Source organism: Mesoplodon mirus, assembly GCF_964341445.2.
Source record: "Mesoplodon mirus genome assembly, chromosome: 1".
Lineage (NCBI taxonomy): Eukaryota > Metazoa > Chordata > Mammalia > Artiodactyla > Ziphiidae > Mesoplodon > Mesoplodon mirus.
The window spans coordinates 70494076-70520415 of NC_138976.1; the positions used below are offsets into that span (position 1 = coordinate 70494076).

At 36.1% G+C, this 26340-nt stretch overlaps 2 protein-coding genes across 3 annotated transcripts in view; one reads left to right on the forward strand and one right to left on the reverse strand.

Annotated features, from left to right (window-relative positions):
* RANBP6 (RAN binding protein 6) overlaps positions 1 to 26340 on the forward strand; it is a 273898-nt gene that overhangs the window by 119773 nt on the left and 127785 nt on the right. The window lies entirely within an intron of this gene.
* Positions 14199 to 26340, reverse strand: part of IL33 (interleukin 33) — a 34887-nt gene continuing 22745 nt past the window's right edge. For both annotated transcript variants that reach the window (XM_082618153.1, XM_082618152.1), the window contains exons 4-9: positions 21376 to 21501; positions 20683 to 20823; positions 19434 to 19541; positions 18505 to 18555; positions 17519 to 17616; positions 14199 to 16143 (exon numbers count right to left, since the gene is read on the reverse strand). In XM_082618153.1, coding sequence (XP_082474279.1) covers positions 15937 to 16143; positions 17519 to 17616; positions 18505 to 18555; positions 19434 to 19541; positions 20683 to 20823; positions 21376 to 21501 — 731 coding nt within the window. In that variant the 3' untranslated portion in view covers positions 14199 to 15936. The remainder of the gene's footprint in view (positions 16144 to 17518; positions 17617 to 18504; positions 18556 to 19433; positions 19542 to 20682; positions 20824 to 21375; positions 21502 to 26340) is intronic.

Sequence of the window (26340 nt, forward strand, 5' to 3'; positions counted from 1 at the left end):
TATGCAGATGTGAGTGTCTTCTGCTAGGTACTTGTGCCAGCAGGACTGTTCATGGACTGCGTTGAGAGGGGTTCCATGGCTCCATGAATCACAGCTGAGAGGGGCTGTATCCAGTTCATGGTCCACAGGTGGGACTGAGGTCTGTATGTTTATTACCCAATGCATAAGTGGGTGTGACTCCTCCCAAGTTCCTTGGCATATGGTACTGGTGGCAGAACCAAAGCCAAATGGGGCTGTAGCCAAGTTATCATGGTTACAGAGATGTTTCTGGGTCTATAGTGAGGACCATGGTTGGTGATTTAGCTGCCTGTGTGTGGATCTGCCTTCTCAAAATGGCTTTCCTCAGTCTTAGACTGCACTGGGGATTCACAATCTCCTACTTGGATCCCATAGTTCCCACAAAGGTACTTTTGTCTGTGGATGGATGCCAAATTATTGTTATTAGAGGGGGAAATGAGTGAGGGATGTCTTATTTGTCTATATTGATGAGGTCACTTTTCATGTCACTTTTGGGGTACTTTATGAAATCTCTTAAGTCATCCACATGGACTTCTGGTAAAATCTCTGCATCACCACATGCTGGAGAATGTTTTCACTTCTTTAGACAGCCATATTCCTCACACAATTATAGACAATCACAGAATGGACTGGATGCCTTCATGTCATTCACTATTGCTGCTAACACCTTTCTGGGCCTTAGTTTCTTCATTTTGGTGTCAGGGCTCCCCTGCAACCCTGTGCAGCCACCAATAAATACTTGTTAAGTATCTGTCATATTCTAACATTCTGCTGGGTGCTAGGGATAAAATGGTAAACAAGATTGGCATGATGCCTGCTCACACAGAGAGATAAACAGATAATACCATCTTATAAGAATGAAGGAAGAATAGTGGCATGGCAGTACATGGGAGGGCTAACCAACCTAGACTAGAGACGTGGTGAAAATGGTACAAATATTTGGCCTTTTGGGGCCAAACTCTTAAAGAAGAGATGTTAACCCCCCCCCCCAACCCGTGTACATTTCACTCAGTGATTCATCTATTTCTCAAAGTTGGGTTGTACTATTTGTGGTTTTGGTAAGGATTCTTGGCTGTTTTCTCCAGAAGTAGAAGATGTGATCCACATAAAAAATTGTAGATTCTGCAGAACCACAGGCAAGCTAATTAGAAAACCTTGCCTTTAGGGCTCGGTCTGTCATCCTTCATACCTTGGTAAATACTGAAATCTTCCTGAAGACCAAACTTTTTCCTTCCAAGATTTGTACACAGCACCATATGGGAAATGAGAGGCCTTTGTAAACATTCTTAAGAATCTGGGCAAATTAATGCTGGTTCTTGGTCTTCTATAATTATCTGCCCATTTATATATCAAACAATTAGAAAAGAAGATAAGTTTACAATGGAAAATTAAAGTCAAGATTAGAATTTTCAGGAATTTTGCAATAATAATAGACACATTTCTTTTGTGTTAACACAAAGTTTCTTTTTTCTTTCTTTTAATTGAAGTATAGCTGATTTACAATGTTGTGTTAATTTCAGGTGTACAGCAAAGTGATTTGGAATATATATATATATATATATATGTATGTATATGTATATGTGTGTATATATATATATGTTCTTTTTCAGTTTCTTTTCTCTTATAGGTTATTACAAAATCTTGAGTATAGTTCTTCTCTGTGCTATACAATAGGTCCTTGTTGGTTATCTATTTTATATAAAGTAGTGTGTATATGTTAATTCCAAACTCCTAATTTATCCCTTCCCCCAAGAGTTTCTTTTTTCAACTCTTTATTTTGAAAACATTTTAGACTTATACGAAAGTTTCAAAGAGAGTATCACAAGTCACTGTTTATCCTTCACCCACCTTCCTTTAATGTTAACATTTACATAACCAGGTAAATGATTGAAACAAAAAAAATTTAACATTAATACAATACCATTAAATCATCTATAAATCTTATTGAAAATTTACCACCTTCCCTACTAATGTCCTTTCCTGGTCCAGCATACAATCCAATGTTGCATTCAGTTACCACATTTCCTTAGTCTACCAATCTGTGACAGTTACTAGGTCATTCTTTGTCTTTCATGAGCTTGACACTTTTGAATAGTACTGGTCTGTTACTTTGTATAATGTATAATGTATACTGCTGAGCCCATGCACCACAACTACTGAGCCTGTGCTCTACAGCCCACAAGCCACAACTACTGAGCCCACGTGCCATAACTACTGAAGCCTGTGAGCCTAGAGCCCGTGCTCCACAAGAGAAACCACTGCAATGAGAAGCCTGCACACCCCAATAAAGAGTAGCCTGCACTCGCCACAACTGGAGAAAGCCTGCACGCAGCAACAAAGACCCAACGCAGCCAAAAATAATAAATAAATAAATATTTTAAAAAATAAATTGAGGTTTTAAATTTTTGGCAAAAAAAGTCACAGAAGTGCTGTTGTCCCCTTTTAAGTGCATCATAACAAGGGGTTTATGATGTTATTATTATTGGTGATATTTATTTACCTGGTTAAGGTGATATCTGTCAGATTTCCCCTTTGTAATTAATAATTATCTTAAGGAGATATACTTTAAGGCTTAAAAAATATCCTGTTTCTCATCATAATTTCATCTACTAATTTTAGCATCATTAGTGATTCTTGCCTGCAGCAATTATACTGTTCACCTAGTAGTGATATTCTATTTATGTCTTTCCTTCTACATTTAATAATTGGCAATTACTGTAAGGAAGTGGTCCCTTTTCTTCCACTTATTTTTTGTTCAGTTATTTATATTAGTATGGGCTCATGATTTTTTTATTCTATGGGTTATACTCCAATGCTATCATTATTTATTTTATTCCTCAAATTGTCACAGCTGTGACCATTGAGAGTTCCATTAAGTTGGCTTCTGTGTCCTTTTGATATACAACCATCATTTTGTGAACACTTTCTACTTTCTAATACCACAAGATGTTCCAGATTCATCTATTAAAAAAATTCTGCTCTACCTCTAGAATTAATTATTTCTCTAAGGAGTCCTGGTTATAATTATTGGAGAATAAACCAAGAAACACTAGGTGTGCTCATTGCTACTTAGGTGTCATTGCTTCTAGATTCTCAATGGATAGAGTTAGGAAATATATGTATGTGTACTAACAAATGCATATACACTTCTGTGTTTATTTCTGTATCTGTATATATGTATGTTTAAAATGTGAGTTAAAATAAGTACTTCCACTTCCAGTTCCAAACTATAAAATTTGTTCTAGTCTTTTCCCTTTCCATATTTATAATGTCTTTCTCCACTATTGAGAAACCTGGCTCATATCCACAATATATTTACTTACTTGTTTAATCTTAGAATATACAGTACAATAGTTTATGAATTTCTAACCTATACCAACATAAAAAACAATGTTATTAATTAAAGTACAATATTTTTGTACATTTTTTCAACCTTGCAGTACACCATAAAAATATTCTTTTCCAGAGTTACTTAGGTTAGTTCTTTTCTTTCCTACCCATTTCATTTTAGTTATATTATCCTTTCATAATGCTACTATGTTAATTTGTTAGTTTTTCTCCAATTTTGGGATCTTCCTACATACTGGTTGATTCTAGTGTGTGTGTGTGTGTGTGTGTATGAAATATTACCATGGTTTTAAGAGGGCTATACAGCAAGGTATACTCAGAGAATTGTTGCTACCCTCCTCATTCTTACTACTTTGTTCCTGTTCAGTACTTGTTAGATAACCAATCTGATGAGTTTTTGCTTTATTATTCCTATATTTCTTTTGCATAAATGAGCAGTCATATATATTTTCTTATACTCTGCTTCTTTCTTATAATATTTTATAGATACTCTTTTGTACTTTACTTTTTACATTTGCCAATATATCTCAGAAATTATTTCAAATCAATACATTGAGATCTTCCTCATTCTTTTTTTAGAGCTGAGTAGTACTCCATTATGTAGATATACCATAGTTTATTCAACCACTCCCTTATGTATGGATGTTAAAGTTGTTTTAATACTTTCAATTACAAATAATACTGTAATACTTATTTATCTGATTTTCATATTGTCAAAGGTACGTTTTGGGAGTAGATTTTCCTAGAAGTGGGATTTCAGTGTCAAAAGATAAGTGTGTATGTAGTTTAAATTTTTTTAAATTTCAAGAATAGTATAAACAACCCCAGTGTATCCATCACCCAGTTTCAACATTCATCAACATTTTGTTTCATTTTCTCTCTCCTCCCCTTTTTTTCTAGAGTACTTTAAAGCAAATTCTACATATGATGTCATTTCCATTTTTAAAATGTCCAATAGTATATCTGACTGAGAATAGTTTAGAAAATATACTACCCATAAATGCCACTATTATACCTAACAGAATTAATAATTTTTCAATATTTTCTGATAACCCATTTATATTCAGATTTCACTGATTGTCTCAAAAATACCTTCTTAAAGTTGGTTTGTTTGAAACCTAAACTAGGTCCACCCATTGCCTTGGATTGGTATAATTCTTTTAGTTTCTTCTACAAGATTCTTCTTTTCCCCCTTCCTTTCCTCCATGCCCCCTTCTTTTCTAATATTATTGATCTCAGAGAAATCATGTTCTTTGTCCTATGCAGTATCACAATTTAGATTTGGCTAATTGCTTCCTTATGGTATAATTTTTTTTCTATCCTCAATATTTCCTGCAAATTAGCATTTAGATTTAGAGATTAAAAGGATAAGCTAGGGCCTCCCTGGTGGCGCAGTGGTTGAGAGTCCGCCTCCCGATGCAGGGGATACGGGTTCGTGCCCCGGTCTGGGAGGATCCCATATGCCGCGGAGCGGCTGGGCCCGTGAGCCATGGCCGCTGGGCCTGCGCATCCGGAGCCTGTGCTCCGCAACGGGAGAGGCCACAACAGTGAGAGGCCCGCATACCGCAAAAAAAAAAAAAAAAAAAAAAAAAAGGATAAGCTAAAGCAACTTGCCCAGAGCTTTATAACTAGTAAGTGGCAAACTCAGGACTTGAGCTTAGGCAGGCTAACTCCAGAGTTAAGCCTTTTAACCACTACTGTGTACTGCCTCTTTGCATTCCATGGGTAGAAAGTGGGAAGCACAGTGGTCTTTCCAATAGAGAAAATCACTTTTGTAAATGCGTGAGGAAACATGGTACGTCTAGAGAATGTTGAGTGGGCATGGCTTTGAGTGGAGAAAAAAAGTGATGGGAAGTGAGTCTAAAGAATATAGATGAGACCAGATGCTGTAAGATTTCTTTGACCCTTTACTAAGACTTTGATATTTTAATTAATATTGGGTCATCTGATATTACTAGCATTATTAAGCCAGAAGTGTTTTAAATAACTGACAAAAATGTGGAAGATGAACTAGAAGGAGTTGGCCTGATCTTGAGGTTTCTTTTTAAGAAGCTGTGGTTGGTTAAGATAATGGAAAAGGAAGGTCTCAATTAGGGAATAGATCTGAAATTTTCAGGACAGACCTAGTAGGAATTTGACATATTGGGTGCAGAAGACTATCTTAAAATCTATGCTTTATCGTCTTGCTTTTTTTCCCTGAACTAGTCCTTTAGAAAGTTTAGGTTTTGTTGGTATTTATATGGTGAGGAGAAGACACTATCTTCCTTAAGCCAAGGTTATAGCATGTCCTAATTATTATGAATCAATCCAGTAATGTAGTGACAAAGGATCAGTGATAAAAATAGCTCCAATTGGCCCATATTCAGTCATTCAACAAATATCTATTGATCACCTATTATGTGCCAGGCAGTATGCTAGAAAACATTAATTCTGCTGCTCCTAATAATATTACCCGTCTAGAAGGCATTTAACCTGTTGCTCATTATGCTCTCATTACAATAAAATTAGCCTTGCAGATAAGAAGTACCCATCATGTACTGACGCCATGACACTTCTGATCTGAGCTAAATAAGAACAAAAAATCCCCCTCCCCTTGGGAGGAAGGAACTGGGATGAAAATCAGGGAATACAACCCCCAAACTCCTCCTTTCCCAAAGAATATTCTGCTTCATTTGTATGACCCTCATAACCAGCTTGCCAAAGAAACCCAGGGCAGCAGCTACTCACCTGTCTGCCCGCTCTCCCTCTGAGAGCGTATTCTTGCTTAAACAAATCCTGACTTTACTTTCTTAAAAAAAAAAAAAAGTTTTGCATAGTTTCTTATTGTCCAATCTGAACACCACATCAATCATGCAAAGTAGACAAAGCAGTTAAAAGAGGTTTCTCCCCTATGCTATCCTTTTTAAAAAATTAGTTAATTAATTTTTATTTATTTTTAAATTTTTGGCTGCATTGGGTCTTCGATGCTGCACACGGGCTTTTCTCTAGTTGCGGTGAGCGGGGGCTTCTCTTCCTTGCGGTGCATAGGCTTCTCATTGCAGTGGCCTCTCCCAATGCGGAGCACGGGCTCTAGGCGGGTGGGCCTCAGCAGCTGTGGCACATGGGCCCAGCAGCTGTGGCTCACGGGCTCTAGAGCACAGGCTCAGCAGTTGTGGCGCATGGGTTTAGTTGCTCCGTGGCATGTGGGATCTTCCTGGACCAGGGCTCAAACCCATGTCCCTTGCATTGGCAGGCGGATTCTTAACCACTGTGCCACCAGGGAAGTCCCTCACAATACTATCCTTGACTAATAATAAACATCCAATATAAAACATATTAAACTGATAAATGTGTATACAGTATCAAAAGCATTTTCCACTGCATCAATAGATGTGAATCATGACATTGTATTCTACATACAAGGAGGAAGTCTATGTACATAAATTAGCATATGCATTCATCTCTTCCCTACTGATATGGAAAACAATGCAACACTGTCAACTAATTCAGAAATATCAATGTGGAGAATAGAGCTAAAGTTAGAGGTCAAATGTTTAGTCTTACTTTGCTAATAATATGTGCAAGGAAGAACCAGCTTCTTTGTGTGCCATTATTATTCATCACATCCATTTGTGTTCAATATGTTATTATATATTTTTTTGGTTTTGTTTTCTCCTTTGCTTACTTGCATCTGTAATAAATATTTGGTTTTTGTGATCAAACACAGTTCCATTACTAAGCAACTTGGAAGTTAAAATTGAATTATAAATAGCTAAACACCAGAAGTGAAGCAAAATTCTTTTTGCAACAGCAATTCTGAAATTGTTTTTGTACAGTGTAACAAAACTTCATTATTTTACAATTTTAAGTTTACTGCATATATTTTATTGAAATGATTATGCTCTAAATATCCACATCATTCCATCTGTATCTTCTTCCTACATTTTTTCTACCATTCAGTTATTTTATCCTTTTTGTTTGTTTGTTTCATATTAAAGAATCAAATTTATTTGACTTGCAAAGTTAATGGAATATGGTTTGAAACCAATAGTGGTTCAAACTTTTTCTTAAGCCCAGAGCCTGACATATCTGAACCCAAAAGCCTGATTCAAAGAGAAGTGCACTATCCTTGCTAAGGCTTCAGCACCTTATCTCTCAGAATGTTCAATTCCTAGAATTTCTCAGATTTTAGGTAGTAAGCTATTTTATGACTTTTTTGTAGATTTCCAGTATGAATACATTTCCAAAATAATCTGGTTATTCAACTGCTATTTTAGTCTTCTAATAACTAACATTTAAATAACCTAAATCTTTTCTTTTTCTAACTTTACATATATATTTTAATCTTCCCTTTATAATATTCTTTTTCCTTCCAGTTTTATTGAAATATAATTGAAATATGGCACTATATAAGTTTAAGGTGTACAGCATAATGATTTGACTTACATACATCATGAGATGATTACTACAGGTTTAGTGAACATCCATCATCTCATATAGATACAAAATTAAAGAAATAGAAAAAAAATTTTTTCCTTGTTATAACTCTTAGTTTACTGTCTTAAAAACTTTCATATATAATGTACAGCAGTGTTAATTATATTTATCAGGTTGTACATTATATCCCTAGTACTTATTTATCTTATAACTAGAAGTTTGTACCTTTTGACTACCTTCATCCAATTCTCCCTCCTCTCTAATATATAGGTTATTATATATTTGTATGTAATTCTTAAATTGAAAATTTTGGTTCCCACTAAGCTTATAGTATTTGACCTAGTATTTTCATTCAATTTTATACTTGTGAACTACAGATAAAAATAAAAACTACTCATATTCCTAATTTAAAATTATTAGTAGTATAAGAAGTAAGATGTCCTCTGCCCCTATCTTGCCCATAAGTCTCATATAATAGAAATAGCTACTGATAACATTATGGTGCATTATACATATAGGATTTTTATATATGAAATATAGATACCAGTGTCTAATATAGAAATTCATATGCATATTCTTTTTTTTAAAAATTAATTAATTAATTTATTTTTTGCTGCTTGGGTCTTTGTTGCTGCGTGCGGGCTTTCTCTAGTTGCGGTGAGTGGGGGCTACTCTTCTTGGTGGTGTGCAGGCTTCTCATTGTGGTGGCTTCTCTTGTTGCATAGTATGGTCTCTAGGCACATAAGCTTCAGTAGTTGTGGCTCATGGGCTTCAGTAGTTATGGCTCGTGGGCTCTAGAGTGCAGGCTCAGTAGCTGTGGCTCACGGGCTTAGTTGCTCTGTGACATGTGGGATCTTCCCAGACCAGGGCTCGAACCCGTGTCCCCTGCCTTGGCAGGCAGATTCTTAACCACTGCGCCACCAGGGAAGCCCAATATTCTTATTTTTTTAAACTTAATATATCATTGGCATCTTCTAGGTCAGTATGTATAGATCATTCTTAAGGTGTATATTATTTTGTTAAAAAGATACCATATTTTCTTCTTTTCTCATTGATGATTCCTTCTCAGTCATTTCTTAATTTTTCTAAATGTTGGAGTTCCACAGGGCTCAGTCCTCAAGGTACTTCCATTCTCTGCATTTACCCCTGGATGATTTCATCCAGTCTCATGGCTCTAATTATCATCTATCTATATGTCAATGGCTCCCAAATGCCTACAGCCTCATTTTCTTCTCTGAACTATAAATTTATATATACCCATCTGCATAACCTCTTGTTCTACTCAAATGTTTAATAGGACATCTAAAATTTATGCTTATAAACCAAAATTTATGCTTATAAATCCTTGAGTTATACCTCTCTCCAACCTTCTCTTCTAATTCTCCTCATCACAGTAAATGATAATTCCATCCTTCCAACTGTTTGGGCAAAATACCTTGGAGTCATCCTTGACTCCTTTTTCCATAACCCATATCCAATCCATGTGTAACTCTTTTTTGCTTCTACCTTTATAATAAGAATTTGACCACTTCTATCCACTTCCATTGCTATCATGCTGGTTCAAACTACCATCATCTTTCAGTCTCTTGTAACATGTTTCGATATGTACTGTTTTCACTTTCTTTCAGTTGTAAGTTTGCTTTTTAGATTGTGTAGCTTATTGTCTTACCTATAGTTTCCCTATAACATAAGTTTAAGTATTTAACATTTTTAAAATTTTTTTCTGTGACCTATAAGTTATTTGGAAGTATGTTTTTCTTTATTTCTCCAATATGTTGGTTTTAAAAATGTGCTTTTTTATTATTTTAATTTAATTGTATTGTGGAGAGAAATTGTGGGTTATATAATACCTATTTTTTGAAATGTTTTGATACTTGCTTTAGGATCTAGTACATGATCAAATTTTGATAATATTCCCTTTGCACTTGAGAACAATGTACATTTTCTAAATGTTGGAATCAAAATTCTGTAATGTCCATTAGGTCAATTTGGTAAGTTGAATTGTTCATACCATCTATATCTTTGTTGAGTATTTTCTGCCTGACCTGTCAATAACAAGAAACAAATTCTTTCTCTATCATAAGCCCACAATCTCGCCATATTTCTAAAGACCATTCACAATTGCAAACTGGGGTTTGGCAATTGCATGTACTAGGGAAGAGGGATTGGAAGGGAAGCAGGGGCTGATGTTTTAATATATGAGTCCTTTGTGAAATAAGGCCTCTTTTGTAAGAATTCAGATTGAAAACACAAATGTGTGATATTGAAAAAAACCTCATAAACATTATAATAAATACTTCCAAACATTACATGCATACTTTCATAATATAAATTCAGTATCTGTTAATTCTAAACTTCATCTGGAGGGATAAATGGATGAGAATAGGCAAGAGATTTTTGAATATGATATGAAGAAGAACTTTGTTTTACCACATATTTAAAAGTCATAAGTTTATTGAAATTATTTCTCTTTCACTTTTGATAGTTTCACTGGGTATAGAATTTGGGGCTGACAGTTTTTTTCTTTTAGCATTTTGAAGCATTTCTTTTAGCATATTGTCTTTCTGTTTGCACAGTTTCTTTTTTTCTTTTTTCTTTTCATACACACACACACACACACACATACACTGTATTTTATTTTTGTAAGAGATAAATAAACTGACACCAAGCATTGAAAATGGATGACCACAACAAAAGCAATGATTGCAATTACCAAACACGAAACACACTCATACTATGTCATAATATTGACATTCAGTCCAGTAATCCTCCACTGTAACAGCTCCTTTACTTTGCAGTGAATATTGATTTGTATAATTTTTGCCTCTGAGTCATTGTGGGATTTTTTTTTATTCAAACAGAAAGTCACAAAAATTATAATCATCCTTATCAGTTCACTCAGTCCCATGTAATTAATTTTTTTTATCTTGATCTTTTGTTAGCACTTTTGTGAATTCATCAGTTTTCCATTAAAGTCCTGAAAATGCTTATTCATTCAATTCAGCAGTATAGTCAGTTACCAGAAACCAGTACTTGTCAGAGTCTTTTCCATGAATTCCTTGAAGATGAAACCCTTTTATAGGAACATTTTTGCAAAAGCATCAGAGTACACCCAGAACGGTCTGTAAATGACAAAAGACTTAAAAGTGACCACAGTTAAAGATTTGATGAAAGTTCATAATAATTATAATCAATTGACAAGGAAATTTAGTTATTTCTGAGATATACATTTTAAAGTAATAACTAGAATTATGACTTATAACATTATACCAGAACATATAAGATTTTTATAAATTTCATGTAATGTCTGAAACATTTATATTAACATATTTCCATACAAATAACCCAAAGAAAGTTTAGCATTAGTTGTTTTTTGTTTGTTTTTTTATACTGCAGGGTCTTATTAGTCATCAATTTTATACACATCAGTGTATACATGTCAATCCCAATCACCCAATTCAGCACACCACCATCCCCACCCCACTGCAGTTTTCCCCAATTGGTGTCCATACATTTGTTCTCTACATCTGTGTCTCAACTTCTGCCCTGCAAACCAGTTCATCTGTACCATTTTTCTAGGTTGCACATATATGTGTTAATATATGATATTTGTTTTTCTCTTTCTGACTTACTTCACTCTGTACGACAGTCTTTACATCCATCCACGTCTCAACAAATGACTCAATTTCGTTCCTTTTTATGGCTGAGTAATATTCCATTGTATATATGTACCACAACTTCTTTATCCATTCGTCTGTCAATGGACATTTAGGTTGCTTCCATGACCTGGCTATTGTAAATAGTGCTGCAATTAACATTGGGGTGCATGTGTCTTTTTGAATTATGGTTTTCTCTGGGTATATGCCCAGTAGTGGGATTGCTGGATCATATGGTAATTCTATTTTTAGTTTTTTAAGGAACCTCCATACTGTTCTCCATAGTGGCTATATCAATTTACATTCCCACCAACAGGTTTGCACAGTTTCTGATGAGAAGTCTGTTCTAATTAATTTTTTGTTCCCCTATATGCCATGTCTTTTTTATTTTCTCCCTGGCTTCCAGATTATTTATCTTTAGATTTCAGCAGTTTGAATATGATGCATCTAGGAGGGGTTTTTTGTTTGTTTTTGTTTTTAATCCTGCTTAGGGTTCTTTAGATGCTTTGATTTGTGGTGTAATGTCTTATGTTTGGAAAACTCTTGGCCATTTGCTTTTCAAATATTTCTTCTTTACTCAAAGTAATCTACAGATTCAGTGCAATCCCTATCAAATTACCAATAGCATTTTTCACAGAACTGGAACAAAAACTTTCACAATTTGTATGGAAACAAAAGACACCAAATAGCCAAAGCAATCTTGAGAAAGAAAAATGGAGCTGGAGGAATCAGGCTCCCAGACTTCAGACTATACTACAAAGCTACAGTAATTAAGACATTTATGGTCCTGGCACAAAAGTAGAACTATAGATCACTGGAGCAGGATAGACAGCCCAGAGATAAACCCACACACATACAGTCACCTTATTTTTGATAAAGGAGGCAAGAATATAAGATGGAGAAAACACAGCCTATTCAATAAGTGGTGCTGGGAAAACTGGACAGCTACACGTAAAAGAATGAAATTAGAACACTCCCTAACACCATACACAAAAATAAACTCAAAATGGATTAAAGACCTAAATGTAAGGCCAGACACTCTAAATCTCTTAGAGGAAAACATAAGAAGAACACTCTATGACATAAATCACAGCAAGATCCTTTGTGACCCACCTCCTAGAGAAATGGAAATAAAAACAAAAGTAAACAAATGGGACCTAATGAAACTTAAAGTTTTTGCACAGCAAAGGAAAACATAAATAAGACAAAAAGACAACTCTTAGAATGGTAGAAAATATTTGCTAATGAAGCAACTGACAAAGGATTAATCTCCAAAATTTACAAGCAGCTCATGCAGCTCAATAGCAAAAAAACAAGCAACCCAATCTAAAAATGGGCAGAAGGCCTAAATAGACATTTCTCCAAAGTAGACATACAGATTGCCAACAAACACATGAAAGGATGCTCAGCATCACTAATCATTAGAGAAATGCAAATCAAAACTACAATGAGGTATCACCTCACACCAGTCAGAATGGCCATCATCAAAAAATCTAGAAACAACAAATGCTGGAGAGGGTGTGGAGAAAAGGGAACCCTCTTGCACTGTTGGTGGGAATGTAAATTGATACCGCCACTACAGAGGACAGTATGGAGGTTCCTTTAAAAACTAAAAATAGAACTACCATCTGACCAGGCAATCCCACTACTGGGCATATACCCTGAGAAGACCATGATTCAAAAAGAGTCATGTACCACAATGTTCATTGCAGCTCTATTTACAATAGCCAGGACATGGAAGCAACCTAAGTGTCCACTGACAGATGAATGGATAAAGAAGATGTGGCTCATATATACAATGGAGTATTACTCAGCCATTAAAAGAAATGAAATTGAGTTATTTGTAATGAGGTGGATGGACCTAGAGTCTGTCATACAGAGTGAAGTAAGTCAGAAAGAGAAAAACAAATACCGTATGCTAACACATATATATGGAATCTCAAAAAAAAAAAAAAAAAAAAGAAAGGTTCTGAAGAACCTAGGGGCAGGACAGGAATAAAGACGCAGATGTAGAGAATGGACTTGAGGACACGGGGAGTGGGAAGGGTAAGCTGGGACAAAGTGAGAGAGTGGCATGGACATATATACACTACCAAATGTAAAATTGATAGCTAGTGGGAAGCAGCCACATAGCACAGGGAGATCAGCTTGGTGCTTTGTGACCATCTAGAGGGGTGGTATAGGGACGGTGAGAGTGAGACACAAGAGGGAGGAGTTATGGAGATATATGTATATGTATAGATGATTCACTTTGTGATAAAACAGAAACTAATACACCATTGTAAAGCAATTATACTCCTGTAAAGATGTGAAAAAAAAATACAAGTAAATGACAAAAACCTACCATACATTTGAATATTTTAATCAAATAATACTGACTATAGTGATGGTGGAAAGTATTTTTTTTTTAAAAAGGAAAATTAAACTTGTAAAATAAGATAAGCTGATTGAAAGATATCTAAATAAGGAGTTGGAAGTCCCAGGTTAAAGTTTTAATGCAAGTATATGTTGGCTGTTTGATCTTGGGTAAAAGTCACTGAATACTTCCTTTGTACTGGCCACCATGATGGGCACTATGAGTACAAAGGTGAAAAAGACACAGTCTCTTCTCTGATAAACCTTACTTAATTTTGAATCACCAAAAATATTAGACAAATGACCTACTCCATTTACCAACATTGATGGATTGGGATATGCTTACTTTCACTTAAGAATTTCACAATATGAGTCATTTTATGATAAAATCATTATGGTCTCACATACTTTTGAAAAATACAGTTTATTCAAGAATATGAACAATGTAATGGATATATTTGATTACTTAATAATAATCACTTAAGTATATCATACAGATACACATGGTCAACATTTAGTGTTTTTCAGAGGAAATGATATAGATTCTGCTTTTATTTTTGTCTCTATAGTCAAATTATTGACAAAGTAATGAAACAAAGATATATTGTTCTATAATTGTTTGCCCTCATACAGTAATTCTCAGCGTCTTTTATTTTATGTTCCACCAACAGTTATATTCAATATATCTCATCAAATTAAAAAGCCTACACTTTCAGAAAAAGTCATATTTTATAAGTATTCTGTCATTATGTTTGTCATTTATTATCAGTATTACACCTGTGAAGAATTACAGTAGAAATTGCTAAGGTTTTAAAATAAGCAAAAATTATTTAGTAGTTGAGAAATGTTATTATATGGTTGAGTATAAATTTTAGTACCTTAGTAGCAATAAAACACAATGATGTTTAATGAAGAATACTGCCATAAATAGGTTTATGTAGAATTCTACACCATCAGGTAGAAAAAGCAGAATAAAGATGTTGGCATCCAGAGGTCAGGTGATGTGGAAGTGAGGTCAGGGGGTGCAGAAGGACACAGATGGTCAAAAGAAATGGAGAAAGAACAGAAGTCAAGTGAATATTCCATAGTAAGCAGTGTTATTGGGAAGCTAAACAACAAAAGGCCTTGTGTACGTGGGAAGAAAGGATGAGAAGAAATTTTGTCCAAGGTAATGAATAATCAAAAGTCATAGATTCCTGGAAGCCAGGGTCAGAAGAACATATGAAGGATAACCAGTTATTGAAATTGTAATGTTAATCCTATGTCCCATCTAAGCTCTAGTAGGTTAGAGGACTTATGACCACACCATGGTACTTGGGACCCATGGTACTTGGATGCCCAAACATATATTGTGGCTCAGTGCTTTTAAAAATATTCTAGTTTGTTAGATATTCCTAATAATTTCAATTTCATGTCTGAACTAAAATTTATTTCACTTTCTAATGTAAGAATGCCTTGCTTAAAGTTAACTCAGTCTATAAAAATTTTAAAAGTGAGTTAGAGGTGAAATTATTCACTTTTAAAATACTAGATTTGTTTTCCTTAATTTTTAAATTATCCTTGCCTTTTCATATATTTATATTACCTGTCTAGCCATATAGGCATCTGAAGTTTTGGTATTTACAAACAAACTTGGTGTTTTATTCCAGTTGTGAAATGGTCAATCTGTGTAGCTTCCAGTTGTCTTTTTTATTAGTGGCTCTAGTGTTTGAGGCTATTATTTGGAACCAGGGAAAATTATGTCCCCATGTAGCTCTTTAAATTGATCCCTGTCTAAAGCAAAACTGCAGATCAGTCCCTTTGCTTCTCCCCAGAGGTCTCAGCTCAAAATATGAAGATGTTCTTTCAGTACTGAAAGTGGAAAAATGTAAAGGTCAGGCTGTATCTCTTCAGAATGTTGGCAAGTCTCTTTACCAATATGCTATTTAATATACCAATACTTGTAATGAATATGCAGTGATACAGAGGGAAATAAAAAACAGAACTGAAGGATTATAAAAAAATATTTTTATACATAATAAGGAAAACATTCCACAGCATACTAAACATTCCATTTCCCTTCATGTTATCTGTCTCTTTGTCGCTCATCCTTTCTCCAATGGTAGCTGTTTGGACTACTCAACCCAAGATCTGCAGCTTTCCATCATATTAAGTTTGAGAGCTTAAATATGGTATTCTCTTCATTTGAATCCTCAGGGTGTTCCCCTCGTTTAATTAGAGCTAGATGGTTATCCTTTACTCCTAGAAACACTCCAGGATTGCTCTTACATTCAAATGAAACACATTGGGAGGTCTCCTCATGAAGGACAAAGAAAGCCTGTTCTGGCAATTGGTTTTCACATTTTTGTAGCTGAGGAAGACAAGAGAGAAAGTAACCAATATGTGAGTTGGAAGTCCAGAGTCAACTTTACATCCCTGTATTGGAAACTAAAGGAGAATAATTATTCATAACTTGATATTTCTAGCAAGCCTGCTTACTGAGAAGGGTATGGGAGGTGGGGAAGAAATGAGCAGAGGGCCAAAGTAGAGGGATTTGATTTGATTCACTGATAGTATATTTTGAGAGACATGATGGCTTAGAATGACTGGATCTGGATGCAGTATTTCTGGATTCATACTTCTCTTTTGCCATGTAGTATCTCTGAGACCTGGACACTTTGCTTTACCTTTCAAGCCTCAGTTTTTTAGGGTAGCCAGTTTTCTAGATCGGTCAACTCCCAACTTACCCACAGATACATGAGTGATAGAAATGATTATTACTTTAAGTTATTAAGTGTTAGGGATGGTTTGTTACACAGCAAACCTAACCAGTACAATAACTTAATAAGAGAGTTACTGTGAAAATTAAATGAGATAGTACTTGTAAAACCTTTAGCATACTTCTTGGTATATAATAAAGCTCAGTAGGGGTCAGCACTTATTATTGAGTAGTTATATATGCCTAACACTATTATATATACTTAGAAATGTTTTGTTAAGGGAGATGCTGATTACCATCCAGAGTTTATATTAATACCTTGCATGGCTATATTAGTTAGCTCTATATATTGTATATTTATATAATTTATCTTCTATATTATACTTTCATGTTTTCTTCCTTGTGTCCACTTTGGCTTGTTTGTTCCTCAGGATGTTTATAATTCTTCATCATGACCAATATAATACTGCTATTTACTAACTGAAGAAGACAATGCAGTGAATCCTATGATTAAAATGTAGATTATTATGTTATCTATATATCTTGGCATATGGAAATATTTATGACTCTCCCTTTAGCAGTCTCAGAGTATAAAATTAGTTTTTCAATTGCCTAAGAAAACCATATTTTACAAGGAAATACCTCCTGGAAGAACATAGTAGTTCCTACAGCCAAATAGAAAGGATTTGAGTCATTCTATATAGCAGTACTTCTCAAACTTTAATGTACCTATGAATCTCCTGGAGATTTGTTAAAATGCTGATTTCGATTCAGTTGTGAGGGAGCCTGAAAGTCTACATTTCTAAAAAGCTCCCAGGCAATGCTGTACTGCTGGCAGAGATCAAACTTTCAGTAGCAAGGCTACACATGCCATTTCACTCCCTTCCATGTTCCAGGAGCAAGTTATTAATCATAACTGATTTTGTTTTATGTACAATAGCACAAACAAAACTTCTTCTTCAAAGTACCCCAAATCTGCACAGATGAGTAGAGTCAGTCATGACAGTTAGGTGCATATTTCTATTACCTCCACAGAATGCTCCTTACTGTTGGCATGCAGCAAGAAGTCTTTGTCTTTTGTGGGGCTCAAGTTTACCATTAACTTCCGATGATCACCACCACCATCTTGCAATTAAAAAATGCAAATTTTAAAGTTAAGAATTGTAACTCATTTTAATTTAAATGAATTTAAGGAAAAGAGTCCAAGATGTCATATAAAATAACTACTTCATTCAACAACACATCTCTTAGAAATACTTGTACCCAGATGAAACTAAAGAGTCATTGGACAGTAAGGGGTAATTCTAAGTCCCCTTAGGAGAGAGGTTAGTTTTCTTATATACTATTAGAACACTAGTAGAATTGTGACTCCAATGAGTATTGCTCTAGTTGTCAGCTTCCCTGTCTGAATAGAAAGCCACTGATGGTTGTCCCCCAATATCCAACTCCTCTTTTTGTGTAATAATAGAATGTTTCCCAGCCTGCCTTCTTGTAGCTAAGTGTAGCAATATGTCTAAGTTCTGAGCAAGATAAGGTGAATAGAAGTGTCAGGTGCAACTTCCAGGTTGCGTCCTTAAAGGGAGATAGAACTCATATAATACATCTGTCTTCCTCTGTCCTGCTGAATGGATATTTTCATGGTGGCAAGGAATCTTGAACCATGTGGATGTTGGCAGAACCACAAAGAGAAAAGGAGCTGGGTCTGGGCAACCTGTTGAGCAGAACTACCATTCCAGCCCTGGCTAAAACAGAAATAAAGTTTTGTATAACTTAAGACACTATTATTCTGAATCTCTGCTAAATGTAGCCAAACCTTTATCCTAATTATTAAACTGCAAAATGGATGAGATGGAGTATATCCATTTAGAATCTTAGATCCAAGATTTTTACCATGAGTTTGGATTGGAGAGAACCTTCTGAGACTGCTTTCCTTTCCCATGGAGGATGTTTGGATTTGTCTTTACCCTAAATTTAGGAATTCAAGCACTAGAGCTACCCAGCTTTCGAAATTACCTGTTTCACTTGAGGGGAATTGGGAATCATAGTAACGAAGTAACACCTTGTCTGAAAGAGAATGAATAAAATCCCTTTGGTGAGATACAATTTTATCAAATGGTTCAGTTTCAACATATATATAACATCAGAAAACATCCTCTTCTTTTATTGTATATCAATAAAAGCAAAACTTCTGTGGTTTTGAGAAAGGTCTTAAAAATGCATAAATATATTCTGAGGAATTCTCCAACAACGTTGGTATTAAAATATTTAAAATGTTGTTCATAGCATTGGTATATTCTTTTACTAGACTTTATACTTTAGTGATACTGATAAAGCTGGAAAGACCTAGTAGATAATTTAGCGATAGCAAATATATGTGGTACCTCTTTCCACATTTCACAACAGATACCACTTCTCAATATCATCCTTCTTCCCTCATGAATCCTGAATAAGCTTTTTTTTTTAAAACTTATTTCATTTATTTATTTTTGGCTGCATTGGGCTTTTGTTGCTGCACGGGCTTTCTCTAGTTGTGGCGAGCAGGGGCTACCCTTCGTTGCAGTGCGCGGGCTTCTCATCGCAGTGGCCTCTCTTGCTGCAGAGCACGGGCTCTAGAGCGCAGACTCAGTAGTTGTGGAGCACGGGCTTAGTTGCTCCGTGGCATGTGGGATCCTCCCGGACCAGGGCTCGAACCCATGTCCCCTGCATTGGCAGGCAGATTCTTAACCACTGCATCACCAGGGAAGGGAAGCCCCCGAATAAGCTTCTGAATCCTCCTCAGTATAGTGATATTCAAGCATCCCCTGCCAATGCATTGGAGCTAGCACATAGCATGAAATCTATTTGCCATGTCTGAGTTAATCTATTGTTTATGGTTTGGTAAATTTATTTTTTTACTTTACTAGTCATCATTATATCATTAAAGACAAAAGGAAATATTCTACCTTTCTCTTGGTCTTTTCCTAAGTCATCAACATAGATCTCATAATTTCCATCCTCGAAAACAAAAGTAATGTATTGATCGTTGTATGTACTCAGGGAAGCAGAATGTTCTGTAACAAGTAAAAATCTTGTCATTAAGAATTCAAAAACCTTGTTTCCATGAAAAATCTTTTAGAAATTAAAAAAAAAAAGCCTTCTCAATGGGTTGTTTGTTTCTGCAATTTGAGTTGCACTTTGTCCATCACTGTTGGATAGATGAAAGCCTCTGGCACAAACTTAATGTAGCTAAAAGGCTGAGGTGTGCCACCTGAATGGGATTAAAGATGCTAGCATCCTGCATGAAGGCCATGATAGGCCATGTTAGTGTGCTTATGGGAGGGTTTAGTGGGGAGAAAGAAGTTGGAAAAGTTATAGACTTTGCCTGAGGAAACCTCTACTTCCTTACTCCACATGATCCAGGGAATTATGGGCAAGAAGAGGCTGTATTTTGATAGACATGGATAAGTGAATACCCATCTGTAAAGCATGGAGTTACTCAGAGACTTTCAACAGTTCTGGAGAATGCAGATGTGAGCCTCATTCTGTCTTCTGGCTAAATAACAGTGACACTTAAGGCAGTACTCTCAATTTTTTTTTAATATACGAGCACACATAGAAAGTGATAATATTTCTACAGCATGTTGGGGTAAACTGGAGCAGATTTAGAGACTACATATATAGGACCTGGAGGAAAAAATCATATTTTCTTTATAGTATAGAATTATGCTAAAGAAAATAATATATAAAAAATTAAGAATATTAAATATTGAATATTTGCACAAGTATGTGATATAATTTAAAACCATTTTAACAACTATTTTAAATACTTGAGTTGAAATTATATTTAAAAAATATAATAGCTCTTCCTTTTCTTTCATTGTCAAAATGTTGAAGTTTGGGGAGATAATGTGGTTTTTCCCCCAAAGGATAATGTATTTTTCTCAGGAATAATGTATATGAAATTCCCATCCATAGCAAGCATTTCAAAATAATAATGGAATGCTAACTATAGAACACACATGCATTGTTGGAGCAACTACCCTGTACTTAGTTTGGATACCACTACATGGGCACATCAGCAACAAATGGACAGAAGTTTCTGATATATTTACTTGAAATTGTAGACTTGGGGCTGCTTCCTAGAGTGGCACTTCCAAGGTCCGTGTCTTACCTCCCTCCTCACCCTCACACCACCCCTGTGACCAGTCTTACCTTTGATACTTGGAAGACCAGTTGCTGTAGTATATTTCTGGACCCTAGTTTTATCGAAGGTGAAGCTCTTCACAGACTGTCCAAGGTGTTCCAGCTCCTGACAGGCAGCGAATACCAGATGTTGCTCTTTGTACTTTTTAGCTGCAGGACAGGTGTAGGAATAAGACTGGACTGTCAGTCCTCACTCTGTGCAGACCCCTCTCCCATCTCTCCTTTGAGGATTTCCAGTCGAGGCTGCTTGCTGACAATGATGACTGACTCCAGGGTTTCAGTCACCCCATGGTCTGAAGGAATCAATACCTCCTACACTTATATCCCAATAGGGCACACCCACTGGAGTCCAGGCAAAAGAAAACTAGTCACTCATGGTCTCAACACCCAAAAAGCAACCACTATTCATTTTAGTTTACTTCCTTTAAATGAAAGAAAAATACACTTAAAAATACTGTAAATATATTTATAATTTTGTATCCTCTATTTTTACTTAATATTATAGCATAACCATTTCTCCCATGCTATTAAAAACTCTATATGCCCTTCTGAAAATGGCTAAAAAATAGTTCATCATCCTTACTCTTTTCCAGAAGGAATTTGGATGAGGAAAACAATTATGTATCTTGATGTGGTAAGTGAAGGCAAATAGATGCCCATCATTATGTTGAAAAATTATCAGGAAATGCAGTTTCTCCTTACCTGTTCTTGGTGAATGCCTTTTGGTGGTTTCTTTCCTAAAGTAACAGGTCTTCTTTTCTATTTTAAGGCCAGAGCGTAGCTGCATAAAGTACATGGGGCAAACTTCTTCAGCCTTCTGTTGGGATTCTGAGCAATTGAAAAAATTGTGATACCATTTCATTCCATCCACCTTTATCCTTTTACAAACCCTGAGTGTACCAGACCAAGAAAGCAACTACAGGTCCACAGTATCTTATCAGAAACCTTGGGGCCAGTTGTGTTTCAAAATTCAGAGTTTACTAGATTTTAAGATTGTCATGTAGACCATATATTGTATATAACTAGAACACCCAGCAGGGACTAGGGCAGCACCTCATAATAAAAAATTAATAATTTTATAGTGAAACAGGAAAATTTACATAAAGTGAAATAAATAAAGACCTCATGTGGTTCAGGTCAGGATTTTACTGTCAAATGAGTTCAGGTCATATTTTGCTGTCAAACGAGATACGAAAAACTTTAGGTCTTTAGAAAATATTTTGGTTTCAAAATTGGTTTAAGGGAGTGTGGATCTACATCCAACATATAGCAATTTTTGCCTAACTGAGGGGGAGCTCGTTGATCATATGAAATCTACAATCATTTCTACTTATCTAGAATATACTTTTAGTAATTTTGGAGAGATGACTATAGTCTATATATTGATACTAAAAATAGCCGACCATGTTAGGGAGCTTTCTGCCTATGTTTTCTTCTAGGAGTTTGTGGTTTCAGGTCTTACATTTAAGTCTTTAATCCATTGGGTGTTAATTTTTGTGAGTGGTGTAGATAGGAGTTAGGTTTCATTCTTTTACATGTTATTATCCAGTTTTCCTAGCACTATTTATTGAAGAGACCATTGAGTATTTTTGACTCCCTTGTCAAATATTAGTGTGTCTACAGTGGGCCAATCACTGTGCTGATAATTCTACATACTGTTTCCTTTAACCCTTCACAAATAATATTGCAAGGTAGGTATTATTCTCTTTGTTTTTCAGATGATGATTTGAAGTTCTTAGCAGTCATGACACTTGCCCAAGGTTACAGGTCTGGTGAGAAGTTGTGACTCAAGTGTGTCTAATATCAAAGCTATGCTTCCATCTACCTCCATCTAAAAAAATGCTACACTACAACTTTAGGGAATAGCAAAATGCAAATTGAAATTAAATCAGTTGAAGTAAAAAATATATAATCAGTTATTCAGTAATTCTTATTTCATTTATCCAAATAAAAATTAAAATCTCAAATAAAACATTAAATTTGTCACTTGGAAATCATAAAAAGCCTTTCAAAGTCAAATAGAAAAGAAACACTTGAGTCATAGGATCTCAATTTCCAACATTATAGTAAATGAATTATCATGCAATTTATGCAATATAGCCAAATTTCAATTATTGACAGTAATTCAGAAAATGAAAATAATTACTTGTGATTTGAGATCCATTCTATGATTTTTTTTTAATTCTCAAGAAGATTTGCCTTCCTAATATGCTTTACAAAGTTAAGTGGAATAAACTTTTGTTAGTTACTTTTTTTTTTTTTGCATTACACGGGCCTCTCACTGTTGTGGCCTCTCCCGTTGCGGAGCACAGGCTCCAGACGCACAGGCTCAGTGGCCATGGCTCACGGGCCCAGCCGCTCCGCGGCATGTGGGATCTTCCTGGACCGGGGCACGAACCTGTGTCCCCTGCATTGGCAGGCGGACTCTCAACCACTGCGCCACCAGGGAAGCCCGTTAGTTACTGTTTTGAATTATCTATATCTTACTTCCAATTCAGATAGGCATCTACCTTTAAGTATCTTCAACTGTCTGAACAGGGCAAGGCCATTAAATCATACTCATTCACCCTGGAAATCCTTAATATTCCTTTATAATACAGATATGTCAGCTATGGTATCTCACATTTATATAGTGCAAAGATAATTTACAAAGCTGTGCCAGAGCCAACACTGAACTTGGTCAACTTGACAACTAATTTAATACAATATGTCATTAATTGCATGTTTTGTGCTGGTCTTAGCCTGTCAATAGCCAGTGTTGTTTTTGGACTGGCTGTTAAGGTTCTTATTATGATTGCAAGATGACCTTCAGCAATAACCATCAGGAAACTGAAGAAATAAAGGTTAATTAATTATAGGATCTGTAAATTACACTGCATATCTGGGACCCCACCGAGAAGTCACAGGTAGAGAGGGTACACGGGCGTGGGGTTCTGCTTTTATTGGGGTTGAGGGTGGGAGCCTAGGATAGCGAGAGTTCGCTATTTATTGGTGAATTTAAAAGCAGGAATTTAAAGTGTGGGAAGAGAAAAAAAGAAAGTAGTCCAAATGGCCAGTTATGAAAATCAGCCAAGATCTCCTTTTCTTTATCTAGTCTTGTGGCTGGCCATGTATTTATTTGAGAGAGCCATCTTTGAAGTAGATGCCTCTTTGAAGTGGATACCTCTTTGAAGTGCATGCCTCAGCAATCAAAGCTTAAGTCGGGCACTTGCCTTACAAAATAGAAAAACAAAATCCAGCTGTCAGGGTTTACACTATACAGTATCACATTGTCTCTTCAGAGTTAAAAGGCATAAGATGATGCTCTAAGCATGCTCATTCCTGTATGCTTCTCATTGTGTGTAGCATCCCATGAGGTATCCCATGCCAAGTATGTCTAATATTGAGAGTGGACTCTTTGGGGAGGAGGATATGGGTCTTGGGTAGTTAGAAGTGAGGGTCATAGCACTGGGGAAATATTATGGATGTAGAAGAAGAGAACTGGGGGCTAAATATGTGAATGTAAGGGCTAGCATCTAGTGAGACAAACACTGGGTATAATTCCTTGGGGGCTGACTGTGTTTGAAGTATTTAAAATACTTTACATTGGGAGAGTTTGGAAGAAGGTATACTTTGGTATTCGGGACAGCTGAAACTGTGGTGTGAGGGATGTGTTCTTGGGAGGAAAGCGTGAAGCTGTCATGGCCATGGGAATTCTGTAGAAGAGAGTGTTCCACTAGGGTCAAAGAGCCAGCTCAAACTTATGAAAAGGCTGTTGCCATTTCCTATGTCTCCATCCTTCTTGATATCTGAGGGCAGTGTATTTATATGGCTTTTAAGGAAATTCTCATAAGCAGTTTCATCATAGCAACTGCATGATGAAATCCCTCAGGCCTTTCTGGTGAGTAAATGGGAATGGGCCTGGAAATCTTTTTGTAGAGCCAGACCATGGCTGACAGGAACTACAGAAGGGAATCACTTCATCTTTCATTTTTTCCCCAAACACTAATTTTACCAAGGTCTCTTTGCCCTGTTTACTACCTTTGACCCATTTGTTGCATTTGACTTGGGGATCACATCCTTCTTTGAACCCTTCTTCCCTTATTGTTGTATCAGCTGTCTCCTTGGATTCTCCTTGTTTCCCTCTGATCAGTCCGTCTCTGTCTCTTTGTTAGTTCTTCCTTCTCTGCCTGATCCTAAAATGTTGGTGTTCCTGAAGGTTTTGTCCTTTGCCCTTTTTTCTCACTCTAGGCTTTCTTTCTGGGCAATCTTGCTTGCTCCAATGACTTCAATCATCTTTTTATATGTTGATGACTCCCCAAACTGTAACTCTACCTTTGGTCTGTCTCCTGAGCTTTATATCTATTGCTCTTTCTCTACAGAAATTTTGATACCACAGGGCATTTTGACTAAATACCTTAAAGCATGTCTATTTCTATCTATGTAGAGCCTTCTGAATTCTGGACATCTCTACCTGAATGACCTACACATACCCCAAATGCAAATATACTCATAATAAAAAAACAAATTCTTTATCTTTTACCCCCAATATATTCCTCCATAATTCCCTATCTATAAAAACAGTACCTCTCTCTGCCATTATCTGCCCAATTTTTAAATCAGAAAGCTGAGAATTATCCATTTTCCCCTCTCTCCATCCTTCAATTCATTCGGTTTACCTTACTGATTTCACTCTCTGTACATATCTGAATTTTAGTCTTTCCATTCTGTCATCTTAGGTCAGGCCCTCATCACCGGACCCCTAAGATGAGTGCAGTAGACCTCTGACCAGTTTCTATTTCTACTCTTGCCTCCTTGCTCTATCTTCACTACTACTAACATGGTCTTTCCAAAATAAAAATGTCTTGTTTTTCCTCAATTAAACATTTTCAGTTGGTTCCCTACTGTCCACAGGATAAAGTGAAACCTCCTTCACTGTAACAGAAGATCTTCTGTGGAGAGCTGCAAACTAAAGGGGGTGATTCCTACTCAGTTCTACCTCCAACTATTGCCATGTAGGGATATGGGCCCATTTGTTGCTAGATCTTCAGATTTTTTGAGAGAAACCACACGTTCAGACTTTTATGCAAAATCTCCCAATTTTAAAATGTTGTCTCAATTAAAAGACAACAGTAACACTATTCAGGCCAACTAAAATACTCCTGCTGGATAGATATGTCCCAGGGCTCCCGTATTGTGACCTTTGGATAGATACATAAGGACACTGTATTTTCAGGGCAGGGAAAGGGTTGATGGATGTGGGGGAGAGGAATTAACAGAGGAGAATGGCCTGACCCTGAGGAGTAGCTTCCTAGAAACGGGGAAGGAGATGAGTTTGGGGAGAGGCTTTACTCTAGCTCATGAAGTCCCGTACCCTGTTGGCACTAGAGGTGAAATGCCCTGGTGCTGATCAGAACTCATGTGGGACCTGACTGTATGGATACCCGTAGTGGTTGGGTATTGCGTTTTATGGCTTTGTGATTGTGTAAGATCCTGCTAGCCCAGGGGAGGAGAAGGAATTAAAATGAACTTTGTTGTTTGGGGGCTCAGAGCAGTTTATTTAGAAAAATAAGATGTGACATTTCTTGCACCTTGAGTTTTGAAAAGCAGTTCATACCTGTCACACACCACACAGGTATCTGTTGAAATTTTAGCCAGGAGTGTTTAAATAATGACAATTATAGTATT